The sequence below is a fragment of the Plenodomus lingam genome, assembly GCF_022343315.1.
Source record: "Plenodomus lingam strain CAN1 chromosome Unknown contig_13, whole genome shotgun sequence".
Classification (NCBI taxonomy): domain Eukaryota; kingdom Fungi; phylum Ascomycota; class Dothideomycetes; order Pleosporales; family Leptosphaeriaceae; genus Plenodomus; species Plenodomus lingam.
The window spans coordinates 1,225,211-1,252,500 of record NW_027093931.1 but is presented as its reverse complement, the minus strand read 5'-3'; the positions used below and the strand labels follow the sequence as shown (position 1 = coordinate 1,252,500).

The window sequence follows — 27,290 nt, the reverse complement described above, 5'->3', positions numbered from 1 at the left end:
CCGGCCCCGCACCTGCAATCTGTGCAACGCGTTTGGGTGCCGGCTTGTGTTGTGTTGGTTGCGTGTCTTGGTGGTGCTGGGTGGTTTGTCTTGTCGGCTTCCTGATGGGGGTTGGTGGGGTGCAGGGGTGTGGTGGGGGGACCACGAGTTGGGAGGTTACTGTATGTATGTATACGGGATTAGATGCCGGGGGCGGGGGGGCACGTCTGGTTTAGGAAGGAAGAGGGTGGAGTTTTGGGGGGGATTTTTTTTTAAGAGAAGGGGTGGTAGGAGTGGCAAGGAGAAATTTTCTTTGGGGGGTTGGATGAGTGGGTTTGTTTGTTTGTGCTGGTGGTGGTGATGGTGGTGGGATTGGGATGGTGGAATGGGGTTGCTTGGGTACCTAAGCTGGGTCAAGTACAATGTACAAGTAATGACGCTTTCATTTAATATATGCAATCACTATATTCTGATATTCTCGCCTTCTCCTCTATGCTGACAGAACTATGCTACACTTACCCGGCGCTACACACGCACACCTCATCCCATTTAGCACTCCCATTCATCCCCGCCATCTCCAAAAGAAACCAGCCCATTTCCCTCCATCCTCCACGCCCAAAAATCTACAACTCATCCCTCACCCTCTCGCCACCCAAATCCGGCATCGCCATAATCTTCACCACCAAGCTCGTCCACCCCGTAAAATGCTGCGTCCGCTGACCTTTGCCCGTCTCGGGATTGTATTGCTCCCACGCAAACCCCGTCTCCTTCCAGCTTTCATACACCGTGTTTACCAGATTCTTGCGGAGCTCCGTGTACATGTTCTGGGCGCGGGATTGGTAAGGTCCTGGAGCCTGGGCTAGTTTCTATTTGGGTAACGGTCAGGAAATGCAGGCAGCCATGACACATTTTTTTGGGGGGGAAAGGGAGAGAAGAGTGAGAAGGACTGAAGGGCCATGGAAGTCGTTGTTAAAGGGAAAAAGAAGAGACGTACCAAAAGTTGCGAGACTGCCAGATAATTAATCGGCATCCACACAGGACCCCTCCAATAGTCCTCTCCTGTGTGATAAAGCTCATCACTCTTGCTCAAACTCCTCAATCCATACGGACTCCAAAGCTCGTCCTCGTCCTCGATCAAGTCCAACACGGCACCCAATTTCTTACTATCCTTGTCCAATAGGCCTGTCAAGAAGGGGAAGAGGGAGATATACCCCTTGTGGCAGACGAAAACGTGTTCTTCGTAGTCATCAATGCTGGCATCGCAGTATGTCTTCTCCTTCTCAGACCAGTGTAAATCATCAATGTTACGGGTAATGGCTTCATCGTACTTTGCAAACTCTGCGGCGTCTTCCTCTTCGTCGAGGTAGACTGCGATGCGCTTTAGGGCGCGGGTCATCATGCCCATCCAGCTGATGAGATCAACGTGCAGCTCACCTGGGTGGGGTGGCTGTGGGCGAGGGTAGTCGTCGAGACCGGATGTTAGAATGTGTTGGGGTGTGCGTCCGCGCCAGCGGTAGCCTTCTTTTGAGGAAAACGCCTCACGATCGTAACTCTTGAGGTCGCCGGCTTGCGTCTTACGGAACCAGAAGTATTGGCGTTTGAATAGAGGGTATAGTGTGCGGAGGTACTGCAATGCCGCTTCGCGGTTCGCAAGCTGCATGGAATAGGACTTCTCCGCAATCAACTTGGCATTTGTCGTATCGGCCTTGACAGCGTCGAACTTGTCAAGGAAGGAGGTGATGACCATGAACAGCGTGGGTGGATTGGCGTAGTGCGGGTATTGCACTTGGAACTCCTCTGGCACCTTGCTGCGAGCCTCATCACCGAGGATCTGCTCGCGGGCGATCCAGCCATCCTCATCCATGAGATTGTACCAGCTCTTGATGATGTTGAGCGTAAGATCAGCATCCCAGTCCAGAACGGGCAACAAATGGAAGCCCTCGTCCCACAAGAAGCCTCTCGGAAAGAAAGATCTTGATGGGATGCTCGTGAATAGCTCAGACGGGCCTTCCATAACGGGTTGATTCCTGCTCCGCGCCTCAGCAGCATCTTGCCAAAAGCCCTCGTCATCCTCTTCGTAGGCCGGGTCGTAGGAGCGATCCACAGCAGAGTCTCCGTAGAAGTATCCGATACCTCCAATCAAGTTGGAGAAAAGTGACTTGGAGAACTCCTCGTAGCGCTCCTTGATAAAAGGAGGCTGAGGCTCAAAGATCTCAGTGAAGCGTGAAGAAAAGGTCGAAGTGACAGATCCAATCTGTTCTGTCAAGTCCTCGGAAGTGATCTTGGTAGGCGCAGAACCAGACGAGAAGATGATGTCGAACTCGAATGGGCCTTCAAAGACCTTCTGCACCACGTGCATGTTTCCAGTACTAGGCTGATGCTGGATGGTGTAGACTTGGGCTGGCGGAGGCGGGTCATTCTCGTCGTACTTGAGAACAAGCTGATCGATCTGTCCCTTTATATGCTTGAAGATCAAGGCTTTCGTCTGCCACAAGACATTCTCGGGGACGGATCCACTGTGCACCAGTGTCAGATCAAGTGGTTTGTCATGCTCACTTGGGTGGCCGCTATGCGGGTGACGGCCTTGGCCCTCTGTGACCTTGACCTCGAATGTGCCCAAATCAGGCGTCTCGCCCTTGATGAAGACGTCGCCCGAGACGCCAAGTTCGCCCTCAGCTGCTGTGCCTGCATCCAACATGCCAACACCCTCAAGCGTATTGTACCAAAAGACCGTTGTCCGCTGCTGAGGATCCGCATCCTCTCGCAACGTACCCCTGATCCTAGCTCCCCAACTCCCTCCATGTTCACCACCAGGAAACTTGATAAACTCGGTAGTGATGTCTATCCGATTCGCTGGGTCGTGGATCGTCTGGCGTCCACCACTGCGCACATCGTACTCATCCCAGCCATAGCCATCCAGCTCATGCTGTTCACATTCATGTCGGAAAGCTGAAATCGTCAGATTTTTGAATTAGTTTCTTGTATCCTGCAAGTGTAGTTATTGTGCCAACAAAGTAGCTCCTTCACCCCGGCCGTCGTCCCCCACCACGACCCTCTCCCAAATAGAGTTGAACAGTCCAAACTTACTGCGCTGCGCCGAATCATAATCATCCACCCTCGACCACATCAGCCCACCCATCAAACTCTTCGGAATCCTAGGTCGAACTCCAAAGTACAAGTTCGGTCTGTAGGGTCCCCATAGCAAACTGGCGTTCGTCGCCTTTTCAATCTCAGCGACCTGCGCGTTTACAAGGGGCAACTGGAGGGCGAGAAGACATCCCAGGCCTTTCCAAAGGGCTCCGTGCCCATGATCGAGCTTCATCGTGGACAGCGTGTGGAATGTGAGCGGGCGTGGGATGGGAATATGTGTCCAACATGACACGGTGCTTCCGCGGTCTGTCTGGATGCCGATTGGCTGCGTACGAGCGATGCAAAGTACGCTGTTTCACAACAATATTAACAGCAACAACAAACCCAGGAGAATGACATGTAATTGCTCAAGACCTGTAAATCGGATTGGCTTTTAGCAGAGGACAATCAAAGTATCAATATTACGGGATCAACATAGGACCATGAGCCAAATTATTATTATTTATAGTTTGTTCTCAATTTGTACAGATAAAAGAGTCTTATGATGCTCATATCTTGAGCCTTCAATTCTTCCGATCCGGCACTTCCCCTTTCTTCTATTCCGTCGATGCCTGATTGTCGAACGTGTGAGTGGAAATGGTAACATATATAGTTGTGAGGTGCCATACCATATGCTCCACAGTCGCTCGAAAGCAACGTCCCGTGCAAAAAAGCTGAAACAACCTCATTCGTTATGACATATCGGTTTCTCATCCACTTGGCCAGTTGAGTCGCCAGCCAGCGGAGCGCCTCCCAGCGTTGATCAAGCCTCTTTGTCCCCAACAACATCCCGCAGCAGCAGCCAGCCGTACTAACGTAGCTCATAGTAAGAATGGCCCAAAGACCCTTAATACTTCCACTCGCTCATCCCCGGCTCGGACTGAGCGGCCTGTTGAAGCCACCCTGCCTATTCATGTACTGTCGGGCCTCCATCTTCTTATCCTTCCTGACCCCAAAGTTCTTGTCGTTTCCAGGCACCTTTGTGTTCTTGGTGCTCTTGAACCCGCCAAAACCCATCGTACACATCATCTCCCAGTCGTCATCGTCCACGCCCTCGGGCTTCTGCCGCTCCTCCTTCATTTCCGTATCTGAGGGCGAATCTTCCTTTTTGAAGACATCGCCACGAGGGCCAGAGGGCAGCTTGTCAGAAGTGCGGGAAAGGGGCACAGCGTTGGCGCCCCGTGGGCCTTTGGGAGGGGAGCGCGCGCGGTTGCGGTCGCGGTCGGGGTAAGGTGCGCGGGTGGAGTATCGGTCGTCGCGGCCTCGTGCGCCACCGCCGCCGCCGCTTCCTCGGCCTCTATCAGCTCGGCCTCCTTCATCACGGTGGAAGGGCGAACGTGAGCGGTATCGTGTGTTGTTTTCGCGACGCGGCGCACCGCGGTCTCGTCGTGGACTGCGGGAGCGGTTGCGCCTGTCGCTGGGTGTGCCGGCTCGATCGCGGGGCTCTCGACGGTGGTCGCGGGCGCGATCATCGCGTGGTCGGCCGTTGTCTGACATTTGTGGGGTTTGCAGTGTGTGAAGGTGAAGCCGTAAGTGGAGTGGGGAAGATTTGGCGGCAAGAGGATGTTAAGGTACAAGAGTTGGGGATTCATTGGAGCTAAGGCGGGCCGGTAGTGTTGAGAGCCCAAACTGCCTAGCTAGGAAGGCTTGGGCGGGTGTGGAAAACCGTCCAGTGTGACCCCCCAGGCAGCAAGCAGAACAGCAATCAGTGAAAGCATAGCCAGTAATTCGAGATGCCTCTTTACCACAACTAGTATTTTGCTTTGATACCAAGTTCAGTTCAAAGTTCAAGTCATTGAAAGGGGCAGCTGTGCGTTTTTTGGTATTTGCCATCTATACGGTATTTTCGTGTTGCAGTACCGTATATCCATCGTAGTGTCCATCGATCATTGCCTCAACTATGTATAGGCAAGCCTGATATGAACAAGAACAAGAATATAACCTTGTCATCCTCCACTGACGCTTTGGTGTATGTCTCATGGTAAAGCCTACGCAGGGTATCTCCTGACCATTCCATCAAGAGAGCCACCAACGCCATCTATCCGTGTCGTATTTCGTCGTTCAAGTCGTTTGTTGAGAGCATTCCCGGTGTTCAGATCTCATCCTCTTCCTCATCAAAGTCATCCTCCTCACCCATGTCATACAAGATGCGACCTCCCTCACCTCCCTCACCCTTCTGAGCATCAAAGTAAGGAAGGACAACTCCCTCACGGGCTTGCTTCTGCTTCTCGGTAAGAGCGAGGTTGAAGGTAGACTCAATCTCATCAGCGGCTGCCCTGACCTTGCCGAGAATGTTCTGGTTGTTGTAGGTTGGGACCATGTCGAGGAGTGTGACGAATTCCTGCTTGATGATACCATGAGGCAGTGCGTAAGTGGGGTTGTTATAGTCGGATATGCGAGCGGTACGCAAGAAGTAGGTCTCGCTCTCAGTTCTACCAGATGGGCGGCGGAACTCAGCTTCGAAGACGATGCCACGGACGTCATTGGCGTCGAGGGACTCGACAACACCTTCAGCACCTTGGAGGAGGCCGTGTGTAGGCTCAGCCAAGCTGCGCTCACGAGCTGCCTTGGCGGCGAGGACGTGGGCGAAGGACTTGCAAGTGAGGATGGCGGTGGCCATGTATTCGAACAGCTTGAGAGGCTGGGCCGCATATGCAGTGTTGGCATCTTGCGACGCGATCATGTCCTGGTGGTAGATGCCGACGAGGTTCGAGGCAAACTTGTGGACGACGAGGTTGAACAGCTCACCCATGTCAATGCCCTTGTTGTTGAGAAGGTCGTAGAGGGAGTCGATAATAACAAGGCTCTCGCGGCCTTTGCCCATGATGTGCTTCAGCTCTTTGAGGATCTCGTCACCGGAGATGTTGGTGTGGGCAGAGATGTGATGAACAGCGGGGTGGAAGCGAGAGGACTCAAAGGCAATTACGACAACGTTGACGTTGCGTGACAGAGCACGACGAACAAGCTCACCAGTGAGCGGCATGGCGCGTTGGTTGAGGTCATCAAGGACGAGGGTGAAAGGTGATGCATTGGTGCGAGCATTGAGCAGCCTTGAAATGAGGTGAATAGAATGACGCTGATACTGATCCATGGTGAGAGGCTGGTTGTAGGTCTTGCTATGAGAGCGAGAATCAGGCCCACGCTTCCGAATACCGCCAGGCAGCAAATTCTGTTTCTTGATCCAGCGGCCCCGATTGATGGCACCGAGCTCCTGAAGCCGCTTGAGTTCGACAAATTGAGATACTTCGTCAAGACTGAGTTTTCTGAAATAGCTAGGGAGCTCGTCGCGGTGCGTGGTGTCACCACAGATGATGCGACTCAGCCAAGCTTGAGCCTGGTGGACCTGATCCCAATCTATATTAGCGAGGGCGGGATGGGTGCTCGAAAATCTCATGATTGATTGGCTAATTGACTGATTGTTTGGAGTAGAAGTGTTGGAAAAGATGCAGTCTGATAGTTGTGAAGATTGTATGATCGTGTGGTTGAGGATGAGATGGGAGGGTATGAGACAGGGAGGATGGGACGAAGAACGAAATATTCATGCGGTCGATTGTGGGATGGAAATCGGGGGCTGGGAGTAAAGCAGGTGGCTGGAAGACTCGCATATCATAATTAAGATGTGACGACTGAGCGAAATGGGAGAATGCCGGTAAGTGGAGAGAGAGTGTGGTGTCCTCAAAGTAAATTTAGAATAAGAGTGTAGACAGAGGGAGATTGAAAACAGCTTGATCACACATACCTATGTATATAGAGAGGTTCCAAGAATTCTTTTGTGTCGATAAGACAACATTTCACGATTTTTGATGCTCGTGCCGATGGTGAAATGGTGGTGATAGTGAACACTCACAATCATATTTGATATTGGCTAGCCTGCTTTTGGTTAGCGCATTGCCAACGGAGTTAGGCAATTGCAACACCGTCCCCCAGCCTGGCTGCGCGCGTCGATGCGTCTTTGATGATCCGAGGGCTCCTTATAAGTTGCATTGGACGAATCGCGCAATGTAGATTCATACTTTGAGTATTGCAACATGACAAGCAGTGCACCGTCGTCGTCCAAGCCACCGCGCCCGCGGTCCCCCCACTTTCCACCCCACAATGCACCACGCGTCTGGTTCATCACGAGGGGGGTGTCGCCCATAGCGATTGCATTAGCAAGACAAGTGCTTGAACATGGTGACTACGTGGTAGCAGGTGTTGTGCCAGCCGAGTTCGAGAAAAGAGAAGGCCAAACCGATGATTTTCGAGCGTTTCTTGAAGATGTAAAGAAAACAGATCGATGGCGCGAGCGGTTGCGCGTTGTTGGACTGGATCGAAGGTGAATAAAGCGAACATGTAGGATTTTCTTGTCAAAATGCTGAGCTTGAATAGAGTTGTTGGTCAATGTCAGGCAGCTGTTGCAGAAGCCATTGAAGCCTTTGGGCGCGTCGATGTTCTGCTATGTGCTGCAAGTGAAGCTGTCATCGGCGCTGTCGAAGAATTGGCTCAAAGCAGCCGAACAATAAGTCTGGTGAATGAGATCTTTGAAATCAACTTCTTCGCCAATGTCAACATCATCAAATCGGTATTGCCAATCATGAGGGAGAGAAAGAACGGCCACATCATAGTAATCACAGGCATCAGTAAGTGACACTTTGCCAGGAAACCATTGTCTCGCTTGGGCTAATTTTGGAAAGCTGGCCATCTCGGTACACCTGGTCTAGGAATGTACTGCTCTTCGCAATGGGCCATAGAAGGCTATTGCGATGTACACACTCCCATCCTCTTTCTATTGCTACACATCACTGACACAATTCCAGAGCCTCGCCTACGAAATCGCTCCCTTCAACATAAAAGTATCCATTGTCCAAGCAAATATGGAAGTCAACGTGCTCACCAACCGCATCACCTCCGTCCCCCCAATGACCGAATACCTCCAAGAAGAAAATCCCGCTCCCCTCGCCCGCGAAATCTTCTCCGGCCTCCTCGACAAATTAGAACGCATCGAAAACCCCAGTCTTCATCCCAACTTTGACGCAAAGTCTCCGGATAGCGTGTCCTCGACTCCTGATGCAAATGTTGCTGAAAACACAATGGGTGATCTGTTGAGTTCCGATACGGTGACATCATTGTATGCGCCACTGCCTACGGCGTTGAAGAGCTCGTTGATTGCTGAGACGGTACATGCGCTTACTGCCATTGGGGGGCATGATAACCCACCTGCGAGACATATTGTAGGGACTGAGGGTGTCACTGCTGTGAAGGAGAAGCTGAAGACGACGAGTGAGGAGTTGGAGGATTTTATTGAGGTTAGTAGTGCGGTTGATATCGTGCAGAAGGACCGTGATCCTTTCTCAGCATCGATGGATCTAATATGATCTAAGTCCCATCTGCTTCTTAGCTAGTAAAGAGATTCGTTAAATGAAAGCAGATGGCCTAAAGATGTAGAGACAAACTGTCGAAGATCATACCGATCCTTCGTGTGAGCTGGGCCATTTGAATAAAAGCGGCAAGACGAAAGCCATTGTGAACGAAGCGTGTACGGTGGCGCCGGAGAAAAAGAAGGAGAGCCGTATAAAGGAAACATGCGTATACAATCAATCACGTGTCAACCCGCCCACACAACTTCCTTCACCCGTCACAACAGCATCATCACTGTCAGCCCACTTAACCAAACATAATAGACTTCCATAGGACGAACAGTATTCGAATTCCAGAGAAAAAAACGTACAACAGCGGGCATTCGCCAGTGTTCGCCCATCTGACAGCTGCGCGAACGGAAACCTCTATTTTCTCTAGTCTGATCACCATCAAGACCCCTGACAATCCGGATCCAGTATCCTGAACGAGGGAACAGAGTTTAGAAGAATAAGCCTTGATGGTGTCGTCTCGAACTCCAGCGCGCAATACAGGAGGCTCCTCTGCAACACTAACAATCGTCTCGCTTTTTCAGCCCTGGATCCTTGCGGCCGCGTTTCCAAAACCTTGTCGCATCTTCTTTGCCTCATCATTTACCATGCTATCCCAAATCTCAGTTCAGACATCATGGGGCGTACACCGATTAGGCATCTCGTCTTCAGCAGCATGTCCGCCAAGTATAAGGTCTGCCTTCCAGCGACCCCAATCAGCATTAACAGTGCCTTCAAGATTAAGGTTCTCATTGCCCCACTCCAGTGTAAGATTCATACCATCGATATGGACGTTAAGATCTACAATTTTTTTTGTGTCCAGAAGGCTTTGTGCGTAGATATGGAATTTAGGATATGGCAAACCCCTCTGGCTGTACTCGATATTTTCTGGCTTGCAGGGTATATCATGGGCTCGTGAGGACATAAGGATGAAGAACAAGCGTAGACCCACAAACTTGAATCGACGGAAATAATCCTCTAATCCCATAGCTCTTTTCATTGCAGAAGGTCGAAAGGGTTCAAATTGTTCAGGCTTGTCGCGGAAAAGCTGCGCCGCTGCATCTAACTGCTCGGTTGGTACACACATGGACGCAGTCCTACATGTTATTTCTATATCCATAGTGCTTACCTTGTATCAGCCATGGTGCTTACCCTGATGAGGTGGTGACTGCCTACCACCATTGGCGACTCCCCTATCCCGGGTTGTCTGGGAGACACCTATTTAGGACTAGTAGGGATATCTATATCTAGCCACCTTAGCTTCTTGTCTATAGATTCTTTAATTAATACTTTCTTATTATATTAGGTTATAAGCCTAGCTTATCTGCTAGTATAATTAGCTTTATTTACTAGTACCTACTTATATTAATTACTCTTTATTAGCTTCTACTACTTTAGCTACTATATTACTATAATACTATACTACTAATATAGCTTCTTACCTAAACCTATTTAGCTTATTACCTACACACTCTAGCTCTTTAGGATTAGCTTTACTAGAGGTTATAGCTATCCTATACCTAGAGCTTCCTCTAATAACCCCTCTCCTATAGTCTATACTCTTATTACCCCCTAGGCACACTATAGCTACTAAACCTACATTTAACTTTTACCTAGACCCTTCTTTATTACCTAAGCTAGGTTCCTAGGGTAAGAACTACCTAGAATAGAGGTTAGCCTAGACTATAGTATTTAGATACGTAGGTATCTAGCCTATCCTATTAGGGAAGAAGTTAAGACTACTACTTCCTTTAGAAGCTAAGGAATAGGATAAGGCTAATAATAAAGTATTAGTAATACTTCTATCCTCTATTTATAATAATTTAATAATAAGTGTTACTAGCTATAATACCTCTCTATAAGTATAGAAATATTTTATAAATAGGTTTAATAGAGATATTGTTATAGACTAGCCTTAAGGGAAGAATGCAATAAGCGTTAATAATAGTATTTAGTATCTTAAAGGAGAGGTAAGCCCTCCACGCCTTTTTATAGGTATCTAGTGTGTTCGCTTAGTAGTGGTGTTAGACTTAGTCTATCTTATATTAGACCTAGGCTTAGGTATAAGCCTAAGCCCTTTATATACCCCTAACCTTCCCTATAGACTATTATAAAGTTATCTTTCTAGGGGTCTAGGGTTATGTCTTTGTCCTCTATAATTAGTATTAGGCTTTATTACTATATTTTTTAGTTTTATTATTATATCTTTATATTCCTTCCTAATTTATAACAGGCCTATATATTAAGTAGTACGCGCGTGTAGCGTCTATATACTTATTTTAGCACCCTACTATAAAAGTTCTAATATAGCTATCCTACCCTACTATAAATTTCCTAACTTACTATATTACCTAATAGATTTCCCCCTACTAATTAGCCCTCTTTCTACCTTTTCTATATTAATCCTGCCTATTTAGCCTTTAACATGTCCTTATCTACTACTACTAGTGCTAGTAGTAGGGATCTACTAAGAGGTAGTTAGACCCTATACTAGGCCTACTAAGATAAGGTGCGTACTTCTAGTGTTCTCCCTATATTTCCTATACTAACTTTTGCTTAGCACACGCCTCCCTAAATATAGCTACTTAGCAGCTTTATTATTTCTAGTAACTTAGATAATAAGGAATATAATAGTAGCTTTATAAAGCTGCTTCCCTATAATTAGTATATTAACTAGCTTTATCTCTTTAGTAAGTGTAACTATTAGGAAGGTAGTAGTAAGTTCCCCTTAATTTATATTTTCTTTATAGCAAGTTCTAACTATCTCTAGGGCGTTTATGCAAGTCTTATTATTGTAGTTATAAGACCTGCACTAGGTTAGAGGCTATACTTACTAATAATCCTAACGTCTGCTAAGCCCTCTATAACTAGCTTTAGTTTTATTATAGTTACTAGGAGGATTGCCTCTATATTATAAAGAGAGGGACCCTTAGAACCTTTATAGGAAAACCTACTAAAGGCACTTACTACTAGTTTATACTATAGTTCTACTAGCTTTATTATTATTTTAAGGATCTTATATTAAGGGCTTAAACTAATAATACTATTACTCTACTTACCCCTACTACCTACTTGCGCGCCTATAATTAGTATTAGCTTAGTGCTATTATTCTATCTACTACTAGTGCTCTAGTATTCCCCCTTTAGTCTACTATTACGCCTTTATATAGTAGTTATAGCAATAATAACGTTATATAGCTTACTACTACTACTAGTGTTACTTTCTAGCGTATTAACTAGCGTATAAACAAGACCTAGGCCTAAACTAACCTTTATATTAATAGGCTTAAGAGCGCTGCTAAGCGCACTACCTGTAGTATTAAGACTCTTATTATTAGTATTAATTTTCCTTTATTCCCTTTATATATATTCTAATATTTGCTTTCTTTAGGCCTAGGGTACTATATATTAGTAAACTATTAAAGCACTACCCTCCTTCTACTACTACTACTACTATTGCTTATACTTATTAACTAAGTCCTCCCCTACCTATACTACGCGTAAGCGGCACTGCTATTACTAAGAGATATAGAGGCGTTAGAATAATATAAATAATAGTCTAGGGGGGGCTAAGAGGGGGTTAGTTATAGATAGTAATAGTATAGATACTACTACTTAATTATTAGCTATATTATAAAACTTTAGTAGTAGGGCACTTGCTTAGAGTGCTATAAGGATAAATAAAAGACATCTCTAATACCTTTCTACTTCTTAATTATAATAAAGGTCTAAGTTATTATTCTAGTTTTCTTCTATACTTACTTCCTAGCTTTTATACATATTAGGCTATTATTATACGTAATATCCCTATACTATTCCTTAAACCTATCTAGAGCCTTAGTATCCTGCACTACCTCTAGCAGGTGCTATATTAGATTAATATACCCCTTTTATTTTACTAGGACTTAATACTTCCCTTTTCCTCTTATATTCTTTATATAAAGGATCTCTTCTACTTCCTATTTATCTAGTATTATATCTTTATTTTCTAGAGTAACTATAGGGCCTAGTTATAAGTCCTAAAGCTTCTAGCTTAGTAGTAGATTATTAGCAGCTCTCTCTAGCAGATCTATATGCATAGTCTTATACAAGTTCCCTAGTAAGTCTAATACTACTATAAGTAGAGTAGGGACTTCTATTACTTTATACTTTACCTATAGCTAGTTAAACTTTTTACTTAGCTAGTTTATCTTTATATTACGTATTATAAACTAAACTATATTACCTTTTAGGAACTTTTTAGCTAGGTATTAGGACTAGTTTATTACTTCCTATTATTATTACTATTAGAACGCAATAGTAGCTTACGCTAGCTCTATACTCCTTTATAGGTGCAACAAGAACGCTATAGCCTCTCTATAAGGATTCTTAGGCTTTACTAGTAGTAATATTTACTTTTATAGAGTGTCTATAGTATACCTATTTAAAAGAAGATTTAGGCTAACACTAGTTATACTAGAGTCCCTGTTATTAAGTATAAGTTAGCAGGTTAGTAGGTAGTTAGGCTAGTTAGTCTGCTTAAAGCATACTATTATACGCAGTACTGCCTGCACTTCTTAGTTTACCTGCTCTGTCCTGCTGTCTATCTAAGGGTGGTATGTAGTAGATAGTAACTAGTTTATCTTTATTATCTAGCACAACGTTATCTAGAAAGATCCTAACTAGTTAGAGCCTTAGTTAGTAATAATAGAGGATAGAAAGCCCTAGAACTACTACTAGTTATCCTAAAAGATCCTTACATAATAATTAGCTACTATAGAGACTATTACTTTAAGCTAAATATATTTAGATAATCTATTAGTAATAACTAATAGGAACTAAGGTTTGCTATTATCTTTTATAGGTAGGTTAACTATAAAGTCTATAGATATTTAGGACTAGTATTATAACGTAACTAGTATAGGTTATAATAGACCCTATTAGCGCTTTTAGGAGATATAAGCACTATAATAATAGTAGTTCTAGATATACTACGCAATGTCTCCTAATATTCTATCTTAATAATAGTTACAGCGCAGTATTTAAAATATTATATTCTTTTCTAGATATCCTACTAAACCTAATTTATGTGCTTGCTATATAATAGTAGTTATAAGGGGTTCCTATATTAGTAACTAAATAACGCCCCTTTAAAGCAAAGTGCTATATACGCTAATTATATAGTCCCTAATCTATTACTTTATATTAGCTAGAACTAGGAAAGACCTAGCGCCTTTCTAGACTATATTAAGACGCACTTAGTATATCTTATCTTCTAATACTGCTTTGTCCTATAGTATCTACATGTGCAGGTTAGCAAAGAGGCTAGCGCCCTTTAGTAACTTAGACGCCTCCTCTACTTCTAACACTGTAACCTAGATTAATTTAGGGCGCATTACTAACTATAGTGTTGCTTTAGAGGAGTTTAAATCTTATAGTTGCCTGCTTAAGGTATTAGGTTATCCTGCAAGATAGCTAGGTCTATACTATAGGATGTACTAGTATTTTAAAAGTTCCTCTGCCTAGTAGTACTATTACTTACTTAAGCTTTAGAGGCTAGTAAAGTACTCTAGGTTTTTATAGTCTATAAATATTGTAAATAGCTTATAAATGCTCTATAGCTCTGCTAACTAACTTTTAAGACACTTAATAATAGCTAGCAATTCCTTATTATATATAGTGTAGTTTTATCTGTCTAGTATTAGTACTATAGAGTAGTAAGTAACTAGGCGCTAGACGCCCCTAACTTTTTATAATAAGCAACCCCTAAGAGCGCATCCTAAATAGTCTACTTCTAATAACATTTCCTTAGCTAGGTCCTATTACGCTAGTACTAGTCTAGATATAAATGCCTTTTTTAGTGTATTAAATACACTCTATTCTTCCTCTCCCTATTAGAATTAGGTGTCCTTCCTAGTTAGTTAGTTTAAAGGCGCTGCTACTTTAGAAAACTACGCGATAAAATTATAGTAGAAGTTAGTAAAACCTAGAAAACTCCTTACCTCTCTTATATTCCTAGGGGATTCCTATTCCTATACTACCCTAAGCTTTTTAGGGTTAGGTCTAAGTAATTTGCCTACCTTAATAATATAGCCTAGGTAGTGTACCTCCTTAATATAGAACGCACACTTCTCTAAGTCTAGGTGTAGTCCTACTTCTTTTAATAATATAAGTATACGCTTTACTTTTTCTATATAGTTAAACTAGTCTCCTCCTAAATAAATTAGGATATTATTAAGGTAGGCTATTATATATAATCTAAGTAACTCTATAAGCGCGGTATTAATATATTATTAGAAAGTAGATAGCGCACTACTAAGACTAAATAGATATACTAACTATTTATATAACCTAAACTAGGTGTGGAAAGCTATTAAGGACTTATAACCTTCTACTATTCTAACTTTATAAAAGGCAGCGTAAATATCTACTTTTATAAACTAATTTACGCTAGATAGTATATATAAAGTTTCCTTAATAAGTAGTAGTAGGTATTAGTCTAATATTATTATGCTATTAAGTATCTAGTAATCTATATAAAGGCGCTAACTGCCTAATAGCTTCTTTACTAGTAATACTAGAGCTCTAGCTATAGAAGAGCTTGCTTAGATCTAGCCCTTGTCTATTAATCTAGTAAGTTATATTCTTAGTTCTAGCAATTAGTTACGCGATATAGGGTATAGGGGACCCTATAGGGGGTTAGGCTAGGTTCTATCTAGAAGAGTTGTTAACTAAATATAGTAATCTATACTACCTTAATAAGGTAGCAAACTATTTACTAACTCTTTGTTAAACAGGTCCTTAAATTCTTGCAGTTCTAGTAGCAACTTTATCTTTCTAGTTTTATGCTTAGGTTTATAGGGAACTGTGTTACCTATAATATAGATAGTATATATGTTAATAGGACCTCCCTTATTAACACTTCCTAGATATTTTATTAGGCGTAAGTTATATATTACCTATAAAATATCTAGTATATTTATTGCAAAAATTTATACCTATATATCTTCCTATTAGGATCCTTAATTTAGCAACCCTGCTATAACTAAACCTAAGATAGTAGAGATATAGGTAGGATATAGGCGTCTCCTGCTCTCTTATACTACTATATTTCCTACCTTCCTAATTATTAACTCGCCTTATAGAATATCTATAACAACGCCCTCTCTGTATAGCTATAGTCTGCCTAGTATTAGTTAATAGGAGAGACTAGGTACTATATAAGCTAAAAGCTAAGACCGCTAACTATCTAAATTATAGTCTAATACTACTAACTATAAAATTCTTGTACCCTTAGTAATTCCCTAGGTATATTATAAGGGTCGCGGGGGAATATTAATAAAGTTTCTACTAATCTATCTTACTAACTTTTCCTTAACTACACTAAAACACTAGCACCCTAAATTAACTATTGCTTGCACGTTCTCTACTCTACCTAGGAGGAGGGGAATAAAGAAAGGAGGATTATTTAACCTAGCCTTAATATCTAGGGGACACTTAATAGCCTCTACTATTAATAATTCCTCTATTATAGTATCCTCCTTATACCCCTAACTTAGCCTAAGGTTAGGGGCGGCTAGTTTCCTAAATTAGTGCCACCTACTAATGCTGTAACTGTCTTAACACCTACTAGTTGCAGTAATAGGGTATTAGGGCATGCACGCATAAAATAACTGCCCTATCTATACTAGGTGTAGACCTTCACTAGTTTCTATACATTAAACAGGTCCTATAGGATCTAGTTAGGACGTAATATTAATAGTTTAGTAAGTGCACTTAATAAGGCTGCTACTTCTACTATATTTATATTGCTGTCCTAATCTAGGTTAGACTTCTACTAGGGTTCCTTAGACTTACTAGCCTAAAGGAAGCCTAGTTCTAGAGAGGCTATTTTAATATCTACTGCAATTATCTTATATTCCTCTATAGCTGTGTTATAGTTTATCCTAGAGACTCCCCTATTAAGGGAAACTAAGCGCATATAACTATTAAGAGATTGCTAAAGTTATAAAAGCTTCTATTTATTGTCCTAGTATAAACCTCCTAACTATATAAGGAGCTGCACAAAATTTATAAAGAACTCTATAAAAGGCTAATTTTAGCCCTAATATAAGTGTTCTAATGTAACTTAGGCGCGCTCCTACCTATAATAGTTGCTATAATAGAATACTAGGTAGTTAAGAAACCTACTTATATCCTAACGCTTACGTGCACTATCCTTAAAGTATAGTACTATAGCGCGCTAGACTATAGGCAATAACTAGGACTAAATATATATAAACCTTACCTCTTTATCCCTAATAAAGACCTTGTCTACACGCAGTTTAAACTCTATAGTTATTTACTAGGAGGAGAAGTTTGCCTTAGTGCTATTATATAGCAAGCTAACTAGGAAAGGTTTATAGCGTAAGGTAGGAGAGGGTAGAGGTAGTATATTATTAAACCTAGCGGGCTTAGAGGAGGGTTAGGATAGAATCTAATTGCGTATTTCCTTGTTCTATTAACATAGTATAGCTATTATAGCAGAGTCTTAAGCCTATTATTCTATTAATCTATAGACCTATTGTATTAGCCTTTCTACTGTATTAGGTTGCACCTAGTTATTCTAAGCATCTAGCGCGTCTATCTCTTATTACTATTATAGTATATTTAGAAGAAGATACTAAAATATTATAGACTAGCCTTAAGGGAAGAATATAATAAGCGTTAATAATAGTATTTAGTATCTTAAAGGAGAGGTAAGCCCTCTACGCCTTTTTATAGGTGTCTAGTGTGTTCACTTAGTAGTGGTGTTAGACTTAGTCCATCTTGTGTTAGACCTAGGCTTAGGCATAAGCCCAAGCCCTTCACAGATATAGGTAATATATCTATCTTACTCTTTTAGTTATTAATAAACCTTTACTACTATAATAAAGATAACCTTAGAATCTATCTTAATAAGTTTTATTAATAATAGATATATATAGTAAAGTAATATACTATATCTACCTAACTAGTAGCTATAGCTATATAGGCTATATTTAAATCTAATTAAGTTAAAGGTTCCTTCTTTCTTGCTACCTTACCTAAGATAATAGATAATGTTATAGATAACCTCTTTACTAGGAATATTACTATATTCTAGGATATTAAACCTAAGATCCTAGATATCTTAGAAAAGCACTCCCTAGATATTAACTCTTTAGCTATATACGTAGCTAGATAATTAGTATATAAAAGGCTATTATACTTATTAAGTAAGCTACTAGATACTAATACTACTAAGTTAATATATACTTAGTGCTAGAAATATAACTTACCCTATATAGGTTACCTTTACCCTATATATACTACTCTTAAGAAGTATAAGGAGAAGGCCTAGACTAAGGATAAGATATCCTAGCCCTCTAAATAATAGAAGGCATATAATACTACTACTAACAATACTAATAATTTAGATAATAATAGCTTAACTATAGTTATTAGCTATACTATTTATTACGTTAATCTTATAAAGTCCTAACTATTATCCCTACTATTAATAATAAATATAAATAGTAAACGCCTAAGAAAATTAGTAAGTACTTATACTACTATTAAAAAACTAACTATTACTAACCTACCTATATAGCTATTTAACACTAGTGCCTTAAAGTATATATTAGGTAGTATAGATAACTTTATATTCCTTATTTCTAGAATAGGCATAATTACTATTACTAGCAGTATTAAATTACCTATATAAGGTAGCAGGATAGTTAGATTGCAATATAGACTCCCTAATAGATCTACTAAGGTAGCTAAACTAATAAACACGCTTTATAGCACTAAACTTTTTAGTACTTAGCTATTCTTATAGATATATATTTGCTACCTAGATTTTAAGCTCTATACTAAAAAGAATAACCTCTACCTATTATAATATAGCATATATATACTATAGGCTAGATATATTAATAGTCTTATTTAAATATAGATAGAAGCTCTACTATATCTACCTATAAATACGCTACTTATAAGCATATCCTTCTATATTAAGCCTTTAATAGTAACTTCCTATATAGCACTAAGCCCTTTACTAACATCTACCTCCTAATCTCTAATACACGGTTATATATTTATAATATAGATAATAGGGATAGTAGTAGTAATAAAGGTAAAGGATATATAATTTAGGTTATATTAGGAATTCTATAAGGCTATAGGATATCTAAATATACTAAACCTATTATAGGTGTTTACTAATAGTAAATTAGTACTACCTTAACTAGAAAACTTTTTATATATAATATACTAATAATCTAAATCTGTATATTAAGTGCTATCTTCTAGAGAATCCTTAATTATTAAGCTACTTAAACTTATTTATTCTAACTTATCTAGGAAGATACCTACTAAAAGTATTAGTAGTTTCTAGTACTATATCTCCTTTATAGATAACTATATAAGATATTTATAGATTTATTTCCTAAAGCTTAAGGTAGATACCCTATAAGCTATTAAGGACTTTATTACCTATACTAATACCTAATTCTAACCTAAAGGCTCTAACTTATAATTATTAGTTATTAAGAGGTTTAAATTAGATAATAGAGGGGAATATATTAGCTAAGATATATAGAAGTTTTTTAAATACCTTAGAATTATTTATTAGCTAGTGCTACTATATTACTATAAGATAAATAGAATTCCTAAGCAATTTAATTACTCTATTTTCTAAATTGCTAGAACTATAATCCCTTTAGATAACCTTTTATTCCTATAGGCTAAAGCTATAGTCCTAGTAAACTTTATTAAAAATATTGCGCTATATTCTATAGATAAGCTACTTTGCTCCCTATATAAATAGCTCTTTAAGAAGAGGCCCTCTATTTAACGCCTATATCTATTTAGTATCTAAGCTTATATATATATTCCTATAGAGGCCTAAAAACCTAGTATAAAGCTCCTATACTATGCTAAGTAATATATCTTTATTAGGTATAGCTAAAGTACTTAGACAAGCCATCTCTATATACTAGAGCGCGCTGTTATTATAGAGTTATAGGACGTGTTATTTACCCTATTTATTCTAAAGCCTTAGAACTTCTACCCTATCCTAAAGAATAGGATTTATAGTGCTAGGGAATATCCCTTCTAGAATAAAAATATTATAGTACTATAGCTAAAGGAATTACTATCTATATTACCTCCTATTAAAATTCTTAATAAGATAATAGGGGGATAGGATAATATTTTAACTACTCCCTAAACTCTAAGTTTAAGATTAAGAGTAACTAATATATTTAATAACCTTCTTAGTACTCTAGAACACATCTCTACACTACTATAATATAAGACACAGATAGGTAGCCCTACTATACCTTGCCCTAGGAAGAATATTAACTATAAGAGTTAGAAGAACCTATAGCCTTAGGATATATTACTATAAACCCTAATAGCAATCACACGTATTAGCTGCTAGACTAAAAAGCTATTACAATACTAAGGCTATAATATAATAGTAGGCGTATTCTTAACTACCCTAAATAAGGATACTATAGCTAATATATCTATCTTCTCTATAGTATTTACTATATTATAGTATATAGTTAATACCCTATAAATATATATAGAGGTAGTTAGCCTATTATTTACTCTCTTATAGTAGCTAGCTATAGATAAGGAAATTACTAACTATAAAGATAATAGTATATAGGAGATTACGCTACCCTACTAGATACCTTAAGGTATAAAGCTTATAGGCACTAGGTAGGTATTTAATACAAAGTAAAATAAGTTAGGTAAAATTATTAAGAGAAAAGCTAGACTAGTAGTATAAGGATTTTTATAGAGGCTAGGATTTAACTATAATAATATATATTTACTAGTAGTTAGATATAATAGCCTTTGTATCCTACTACTACTCTCTATTATTTATAGCTAGAAACTTTGCTAGGTTAATTTTAACGCTACCTACCTAAATAGGTATCTTAAATACAAGATCTATTACTAACCACTACTAGGACTCTAAGTCCTAGATAAAGCTACACTTTATCTCTATAAAACTCTATATAGTCTTAAGCAATCTAGTAGAGAATAGTATACAGTACTATTAGAATAGCTAAAGAATTAGGGCTTTGTATAATCTAACTTTAACCCTTATATATTTATTTTAGAGTACCTAGTATTAGGGATCTATATAAATAATATCCTTATAGCTAGAATAAATGCATAGATTTAGTCTATACTTACCCTTACTACTGCTAGATTTTAATTTTGCAATATAGGCAAACCTAAGATGCTTATAGGTTTAGAAATAGATATTTATCTAAATAGTTAAAGTATCTGACTTTATTAGAGGATATATATTAAAGTAGTGCTTTAGTAATATAATATAGTAGACTGTAATAGTTAATATACGCCTATTAACCTAAGTTTATTCCTACTATAAACTCTATTAGATATCCTAGTTAATAAGGATAGGTAGAAGAAGTTCTAATCTATTATTAGTTCTATTAACTTTATAGTAGTTATAAGTTAACTAGATCTAGTATACACTATCAGGCTTCTTAGCTCCTATAATACAAATCCTTTAGAGTTACACTTAAAATTAGCGTTTTAGGTATTATAATATATCTAGGCAATATCTAACTATTACGTTAATATTACTATCTATCTAATATACTAAAACCTAGCTATAATAATAATATATTTAGATGCCTTATATATATCTAACCTAGACACTAGCAAATCCTTCTCTAGCTATATCCTAAAGATTAATAGCTCTATTATCTCCTAGTCCTCTAAGAGATAGAGCTATATAGCTAAAAGCACCTATAAGGTAGAATATATAGCCGCGTTATATGCTACTTCCTACCTTATCTAGGCTTGCTATACTATTTCTAAACTCCTAGATGCCCTAATATACTATCTATTAGTTGATAATAAGCAAGCTATATTACTTATTTAAGATTAGAAACTATAGAAATTTAGATTACTAAGGTTAGGAATAATTTAGGAGATAGATTATTAGATTATATCTACTACGATCGTACTTATATATATAGAGCTTTAGCTACCCTTACTAGAAGGTAAATAATTAGTAAACCTTCCTTACTAGAGCTCCTACTTTTTATTAGGCACTTAGTAGTAAGCTAGTAGTTAATTAGATAGTAGGTTATATAGGGGTATTAATTAGGATTAATTAGATTAAGATACTCTATAATCTAGTTAATATCCCTCCTATAACACACCCCCTAGGTATAGGTAGATCTTTTATTATTATAGTTACGCTTATAGTTAGTAGGTAGTATAGCTAATTAGAGCGTTATATATCTAAAGGGTTAAATTAGCTTACCCTTTAGATACTAACTAGCGCGCCTTCCTTATTTAGCCTACGCTTACACGTATAGATATTATCTAGACTAAGCTCTATAACTCTATCTACCTAACTATAATCTTTACTATAGCTTAAATTATAAGATTATATAACCTTAAAGATCTATACTATACTTATATCCTTACTAACCTATATCTTAGTTAAAGTTAAAAACTACTACTTACGCTTACTTTACTTATACTACCCTTATTACCTCCTATATAGCTAAAGCTATAGTTACTAAAGCTACTACTACTAAAGAAGAGCGTGCTACTACTAAGCGTAAGGCTATTATAGAGCGTATAATAGCTAAGCGTGTAGCTACTACTACTACTATTAAGATTAAGAAGCTAAGAAAGGGCGCTCCTACTCTAGCTCTTACTACTCTAGCTCTAACTCTAGCTTCTACTCCTCCCTAGACCCCGCCCTATATCCCTACTTCTACTCCTACTCCCTCTCTAGCTCCTAAGGAGACCCTAAGATCCTCCTATTATAAAGAGCCTAGTATTTATTATACTAAAACTTATCTAAATTATCTATACTCTATACTCTTTAATAAGTCTAATAGTAAATACTATAACTCTTCTAGTAGGGGGACTTAGTACTAGTAGTGCTTCTTTAGGTATAGCTATATCCTAATATATATAATCTATATAAGAATTTTTCCTTTATAATACTTAATAAGATCTATACTAATAAACTAATAGCCCTAAGCTTGCCTAATATTCTACACTGTCCTTCCTAGTAAGGAAGTAGGTAGGTAAGAGCTAAGACTTTCTTAAGGATAAGAAGTAGAGGGTCTTAGTACTCCTTAAGGAGAGTAAGGCTAAGCAGTAGGAGCTAGTAAAAGCTGCTACTACTACTACTAAGCTTACGCGCAAGGCTAATACTATAGCTAAGGGCGCCTAGAGCTCCTTATTAAAAGATAAGGACTCTAGTTCCTCTAAGGTTCCCCCTATAGATCCTAGGTTAGGGTAACCTAGGTAGCTCCCTATAAACTCTAAGGCACGCTTCTTACGCGTAATAAAGCTCCTTAGGGAAGCTACCTAGTTAATAATAGAGAGGTAGGCTATAGTTAGTTATTCTTATATTATATATTAATAGATCTTATATACTACCTTACTTTAATTAATACTATATAATATATACTCTACTATTATATAACTTTAGGTGCTCCCTAAACCTTATAAATTATTATATAGTTAGGTTTTTAGTAAGCCTATTAGCTAGTATATTACTAGTAGGTAGATAGGTAATATAGAAAGATCCCTTTATATACTCTTATCTTAGCTATATATTTTAAATATCTATATAGTATAGCTTAGTAGTAATCCTTTTATTATTACCTACTACTAACCTAATAGTTTATTAATTATTATAATTAATTATCTAGGTAGTATCTAAAGTAAGGTGTATTTTAGTTAAAAAGCATTTTAACGCTATTACTTCTTTACTTACTTACTTAAGTATAAGGAGCTCTACCTTAGTAGTTAAAGTAGTAATAGTTACTTATTAAGCTACCTTCTAAATAATAGGTCCTCTAAAGAGCGTAATTAGGTATCTATATAATAATTACTAAGTATTAATATTATTAGTAAATAACGCATTACTATATATTATAAGCTTATTAGGATCCCTATTCTTATATTAGATTAATTAGTATTAAGTTTAGTATAGATAGATAATTACTTAATTAACCGTATTAAAGTGTTATTTAGATAGGTTAGTAAGGTATTAGGAGAGCTAGGAGGCTATATAGGCAATATTAGGGCGCACTATAATTAAGGTATAAAGGATTAATCTAACGCGCTCCTAATAGTCCTTAATCTCTTTTTTAGTAGCTTCTCCTGTGCTCTTTTTAATATCTTTACTTAATAGTAGTGTAGTAGGGAATTTTCCTATCTCTACTAGATTAAATTTCTTTGTAATCTTATTAATATATTTATTATAAATAAGCGTTATTATCTATCTCTTTCTATCCTAGATTACTCTTACCCCTAGAAACTAGCTTATAGGTCCCTTTTCTTCTATAGTATATCTTTGCTTTAGAGCTTAGATAACTTTGTAAGCTTAGCTTGCGTAGTTTTAGTAATAGAGTAATAGGATATTGTCTATATAAAATATTAACAAGATACTACAATCTCTATTAAAGAATAGGCATAGCTCCTCTTTAGAAGCAATAAGCTTATTTTCTTAGAGTATAGTTAAGAGCTTATTATACTATAATAATAGTAAGTCTTTTAGTCTATATAGAGCTTATTTAAGCTTAACACACTTCCTAGGTATTTAATATCCTTTAGGTAGCTTATAGATAACTATAGGGTGTTAATCCCTTAAGGTGTTAAGGAAAGCTCTAATAACGTTATATTAATATATCTTAAGGTTAAACTTAGCTCTAATAGCTATTATAGTCCTAAAGGTTTAAGCTACTAAGGTAGCTGCGTAGGTTAAATAAATTAAGTTAGTAAGCTATAGATCTCCTCTTACTACTATCCTTACTTTACACTTAATTAGGTAACTATCCTAATTAAGCTTATATGTAAACACCTATTTAAGTAGGAGTAGATACTCTCCCTTAGTTAGCCTATTAATCTCCTCCTAGGTACTAGCTTTTAGCAGAGTATTAATTTCTTTATATACTACGTCTCTAAATTACTATCCTATTTAGTAGTTATAGAGATCCTTCTATTATTTTATCTCTTTTTATAGAGCGTCCTAGTGCGTATTTCTTTTAGGGTTTTTAGGAGATTTACTCCCTATTACTACTATAATTATAGCGTAGATTATAGTATTTAGTTTAGGATATACTAAAAGATTATACAAGGGATTTCTAATTAGATCTATATCTAATAGATCTATTACTATATATATCCCTATACTTATAGAGCCTCCTAGTAGTTTATTAGGGTCCTATCCCTAAGCTTGCTTACTAATATATATTAGTAGTAGTCCTTTAACTTGTAGTTTTCTGCTTCTTCTAGGAGCTTTAGGTGCTGCTTGTAAGGGATCTACAGGAGATATAGAATCTAGTCCTAAAGTAGGTAGGTAGGAGCTCTACTTACCACCCCTATAAGAGCTAGATAGGGTGCCCTTACCTATCTCTGTGCTCTTATAGAGTAACCTACTAATAGCACTCTCCCCTCTAGGTCTTTCCTAGGAGCTACCTATTGTGGCGTTAAAGTAAGTTAGATTACTACTATCTTAGGTAGTAAGACCCTAATCTATAACCTATATAGATCCTTTATCTCCTATACTAAAGTTTAGTTCTAGTATTAGTTTAGGAGTTTAGAGCCCTATTAGCTTAGGGGACTTTATATAGATCCTTTATACTAAGCTAGCTATACTTAGTACCTATACTAGAGGTGTCTACTTAGGGGGTTATAAATTACTAGGCTAGCTAGCCTAATTATTTACCTCCTCTAGCTCTACCCTACCCCCTAGCTCCTACGCTAGGTTTAGTCCTCCTTGCTTACTAGACTCCTTATATTACTCTACTATAATATAAAGCTAATTAAAGATATTAAGCTCTTTATATACTTCTCCTATATTATAGATCTTATTTTTGCTAATAATATTAACTATCTTTTAAGCCTCTAACTATTAAAGCTACTCTAGATCTTTCTCTTTGTAGAAAAGATCCTTATTAAAGGTAATATTCTATATTATAATAATCTAATTAAGCAAAAGGATCTATATCCTATATATATTAGATACTCTATATCCTACTAGATATCTAATATAACCCTAAGGGTTTACCTTAAAAACCCTCTTGTAACGCCTAGCTACTTAATCTCTATTAAGGGGGTAAGCTTAACAGCTATAGGCGTATATTCTGCTCTAATTAGGGTAGAGATTAGTAGTTACCTCCCTTATCTACTCTAGTTGCTACTACCTAAAGTATCTAGTAAACTAACAATCTAGTACTTTATTAGGTAATATTATATTATAAGTATAGGACAGGCTTATATTATAGAGCTAAGTTACTGCTTTAATAATTTTAGGCTAGAGCTTTATTAGTAGGTTAGCACTAATCCTTATTTTAATTAATTTTGTTATAATCTCCTACCCTACTCTTTCTACTCCTTTATTAGGTTTATAGGTATATACAGGTAAGCTCTTAATTTTAATACTATTATTAGCTGCCTAGATCTAAAAGTAAGATTTACTACACTAAGGGAGTGTTATAACATTATTATCTTATATAATCTTAACTATACTAAGCTTATATTAGTTAAGTATTAAGCTCTTAAAATTTTTAAACACCTATATAATCTTATTAAGGTTTTTAGCTTATAGTAGATAGGTATAAAGCTTTCCTAAGTAGTTACACTTTAATACTAGGATCTATTACTTATAAGCTATACCTATTAGTATATTAAATAGATCCTATAATACCTAGTAGTATAGATATAGTAATCTTTCCCTTAGTTATCTTAATATAACCTGTTAGGCATGTGTAATAGCGTAGTACTTATATTTGCTCCTAGGAGTTCCTTTAATCCTAATATTTATTACTAACTTAACTAGAGCTTTAAGCGCCTTAGGTCCTAAATAGCCTAATTATTAGTGCTAAAGCTCCTTACTATTGTGTCTTAGGTAAGTTGTCTAGGATTATTAGGGTTGTTTAGGCACTATGCTTTAGATTATTTAATAAGGGGTAGAGGGCTTATATTCTAGGAAAGTTAAGTTAAACTTATTTAGTAACTTAGCTAATATAACGCTCTTTCCTAATAATCTAAACTATAAGGTAGTATCTAGCCTAAGGAACTAAACTCCTGCTTTAAGTAATTAAGCTTCTAATATAATATTTATATAAAAACCTTCTACTAACACTATATTAGTAAGCACTAAATCTTCTATTTTTAGACCTCTTTGTCTATTAAGAGTATTAGGGATTACTCTAGTCCCTCTACCTAAGATTAGAAAAGCTTAAGTTCCTACTTTAACTATCTTATATCTAACTAATCTAAATAAGCTTTCTTCTAGGTAGCTTATATTATTAACTAGGTATACTACACCCCTATTATTAAAGATAGTGCTCTTTAATAGAGCGTAAGCTTTAAAGTCTATAGTTAAATAGATCCTGTTTATTTTCTCTACTATTAATATAGGGTTAATTAGTGCCGCCTAGATACTACCTAGATAGGTAATTATGCTTGCCTTACTACTATAATCTTAATTAATAGGATAGGACTTAATTAGAGCTTTTCTTAACTCTTTATATTTTTAATTCCTATTAATCTTTTTCTTAATCTCTAATTATTAAGTAGTAGTAAGCTTGTTACCTATATTAGTCTAAGCTTTAATAATATTTTTGTATTTAGGAGGTTTCTATAGGTAGGATCTACTATATAGGTATAAAGACTCCTTCTTAGGTTAATTAGAAGGTAGAGCTCCTATTATTGCAAACACTCTAGGACCCTTAGAGCTTAATCTTATATTATTCTCTTAGAGAAGTAATAAATAGATCTTAGTAACCT

At 37.8% G+C, this 27,290-nt stretch overlaps 5 protein-coding genes across 5 annotated transcripts; 1 reads left to right on the top strand and 4 right to left on the bottom strand.

Moving 5' to 3' along the window:
* Positions 1-602: 602 nt before the first annotated feature.
* IAQ61_002022 (uncharacterized protein) lies at positions 603-3,301 on the bottom strand (the record flags this gene model as incomplete). Its single annotated transcript, XM_003833840.1, has 3 exons — positions 603-845; positions 974-2,928; positions 3,067-3,301. The coding sequence occupies 3 exons, from the start codon at positions 3,299-3,301 to the stop codon at positions 603-605; spliced, it is 2,433 nt and encodes an 810-aa protein (XP_003833888.1).
* A 671-nt stretch (positions 3,302-3,972) lies between these two features.
* IAQ61_002021 (uncharacterized protein) lies at positions 3,973-4,605 on the bottom strand (the record flags this gene model as incomplete). The annotated part of the gene is made up of 1 exon (XM_003833839.1): positions 3,973-4,605. One exon carries the CDS (start codon positions 4,603-4,605, stop codon positions 3,973-3,975), a length of 633 nt encoding a protein of 210 aa, XP_003833887.1.
* Positions 4,606-5,200: 595 nt separating this feature from the next.
* IAQ61_002020 (uncharacterized protein) lies at positions 5,201-6,502 on the bottom strand (the record flags this gene model as incomplete). Its single annotated transcript, XM_003833838.1, has 1 exon — positions 5,201-6,502. The coding sequence occupies one exon, from the start codon at positions 6,500-6,502 to the stop codon at positions 5,201-5,203; it is 1,302 nt and encodes a 433-aa protein (XP_003833886.1).
* A 559-nt stretch (positions 6,503-7,061) lies between these two features.
* IAQ61_002019 (uncharacterized protein) lies at positions 7,062-8,757 on the top strand. The gene is made up of 4 exons (XM_003833837.2): positions 7,062-7,423; positions 7,477-7,727; positions 7,782-7,852; positions 7,905-8,757. The coding sequence occupies exons 1-4, from the start codon at positions 7,137-7,139 to the stop codon at positions 8,460-8,462; spliced, it is 1,167 nt and encodes a 388-aa protein (XP_003833885.2). The 5' UTR covers positions 7,062-7,136; the 3' UTR covers positions 8,463-8,757.
* Positions 8,758-9,120: 363 nt separating this feature from the next.
* On the bottom strand, positions 9,121-9,492 carry IAQ61_002018 (uncharacterized protein; the record flags this gene model as incomplete). The annotated part of the gene is made up of 1 exon (XM_003833836.2): positions 9,121-9,492. One exon carries the CDS (start codon positions 9,490-9,492, stop codon positions 9,121-9,123), a length of 372 nt encoding a protein of 123 aa, XP_003833884.2.
* Positions 9,493-27,290: the final 17,798 nt, after the last annotated feature.

What these genes read in the sequence shown, in the direction of transcription:
- IAQ61_002019 (XM_003833837.2), top strand. Translation starts at nt 7,137, where the DNA reads ATGACAAGCAGTGCACCGTCGTCGTCCAAGCCACCGCGCCCGCGGTCC. An exon ending in GTTGTTGGACTGGATCGAAG is followed by an intron (nt 7,424 to 7,476) that starts GTGAATAAAGCG and finishes GAGCTTGAATAG; the next exon opens with AGTTGTTGGTCAATGTCAGG. An exon ending in CCATAGAAGGCTATTGCGAT is followed by an intron (nt 7,853 to 7,904) that starts GTACACACTCCC and finishes ACACAATTCCAG; the next exon opens with AGCCTCGCCTACGAAATCGC.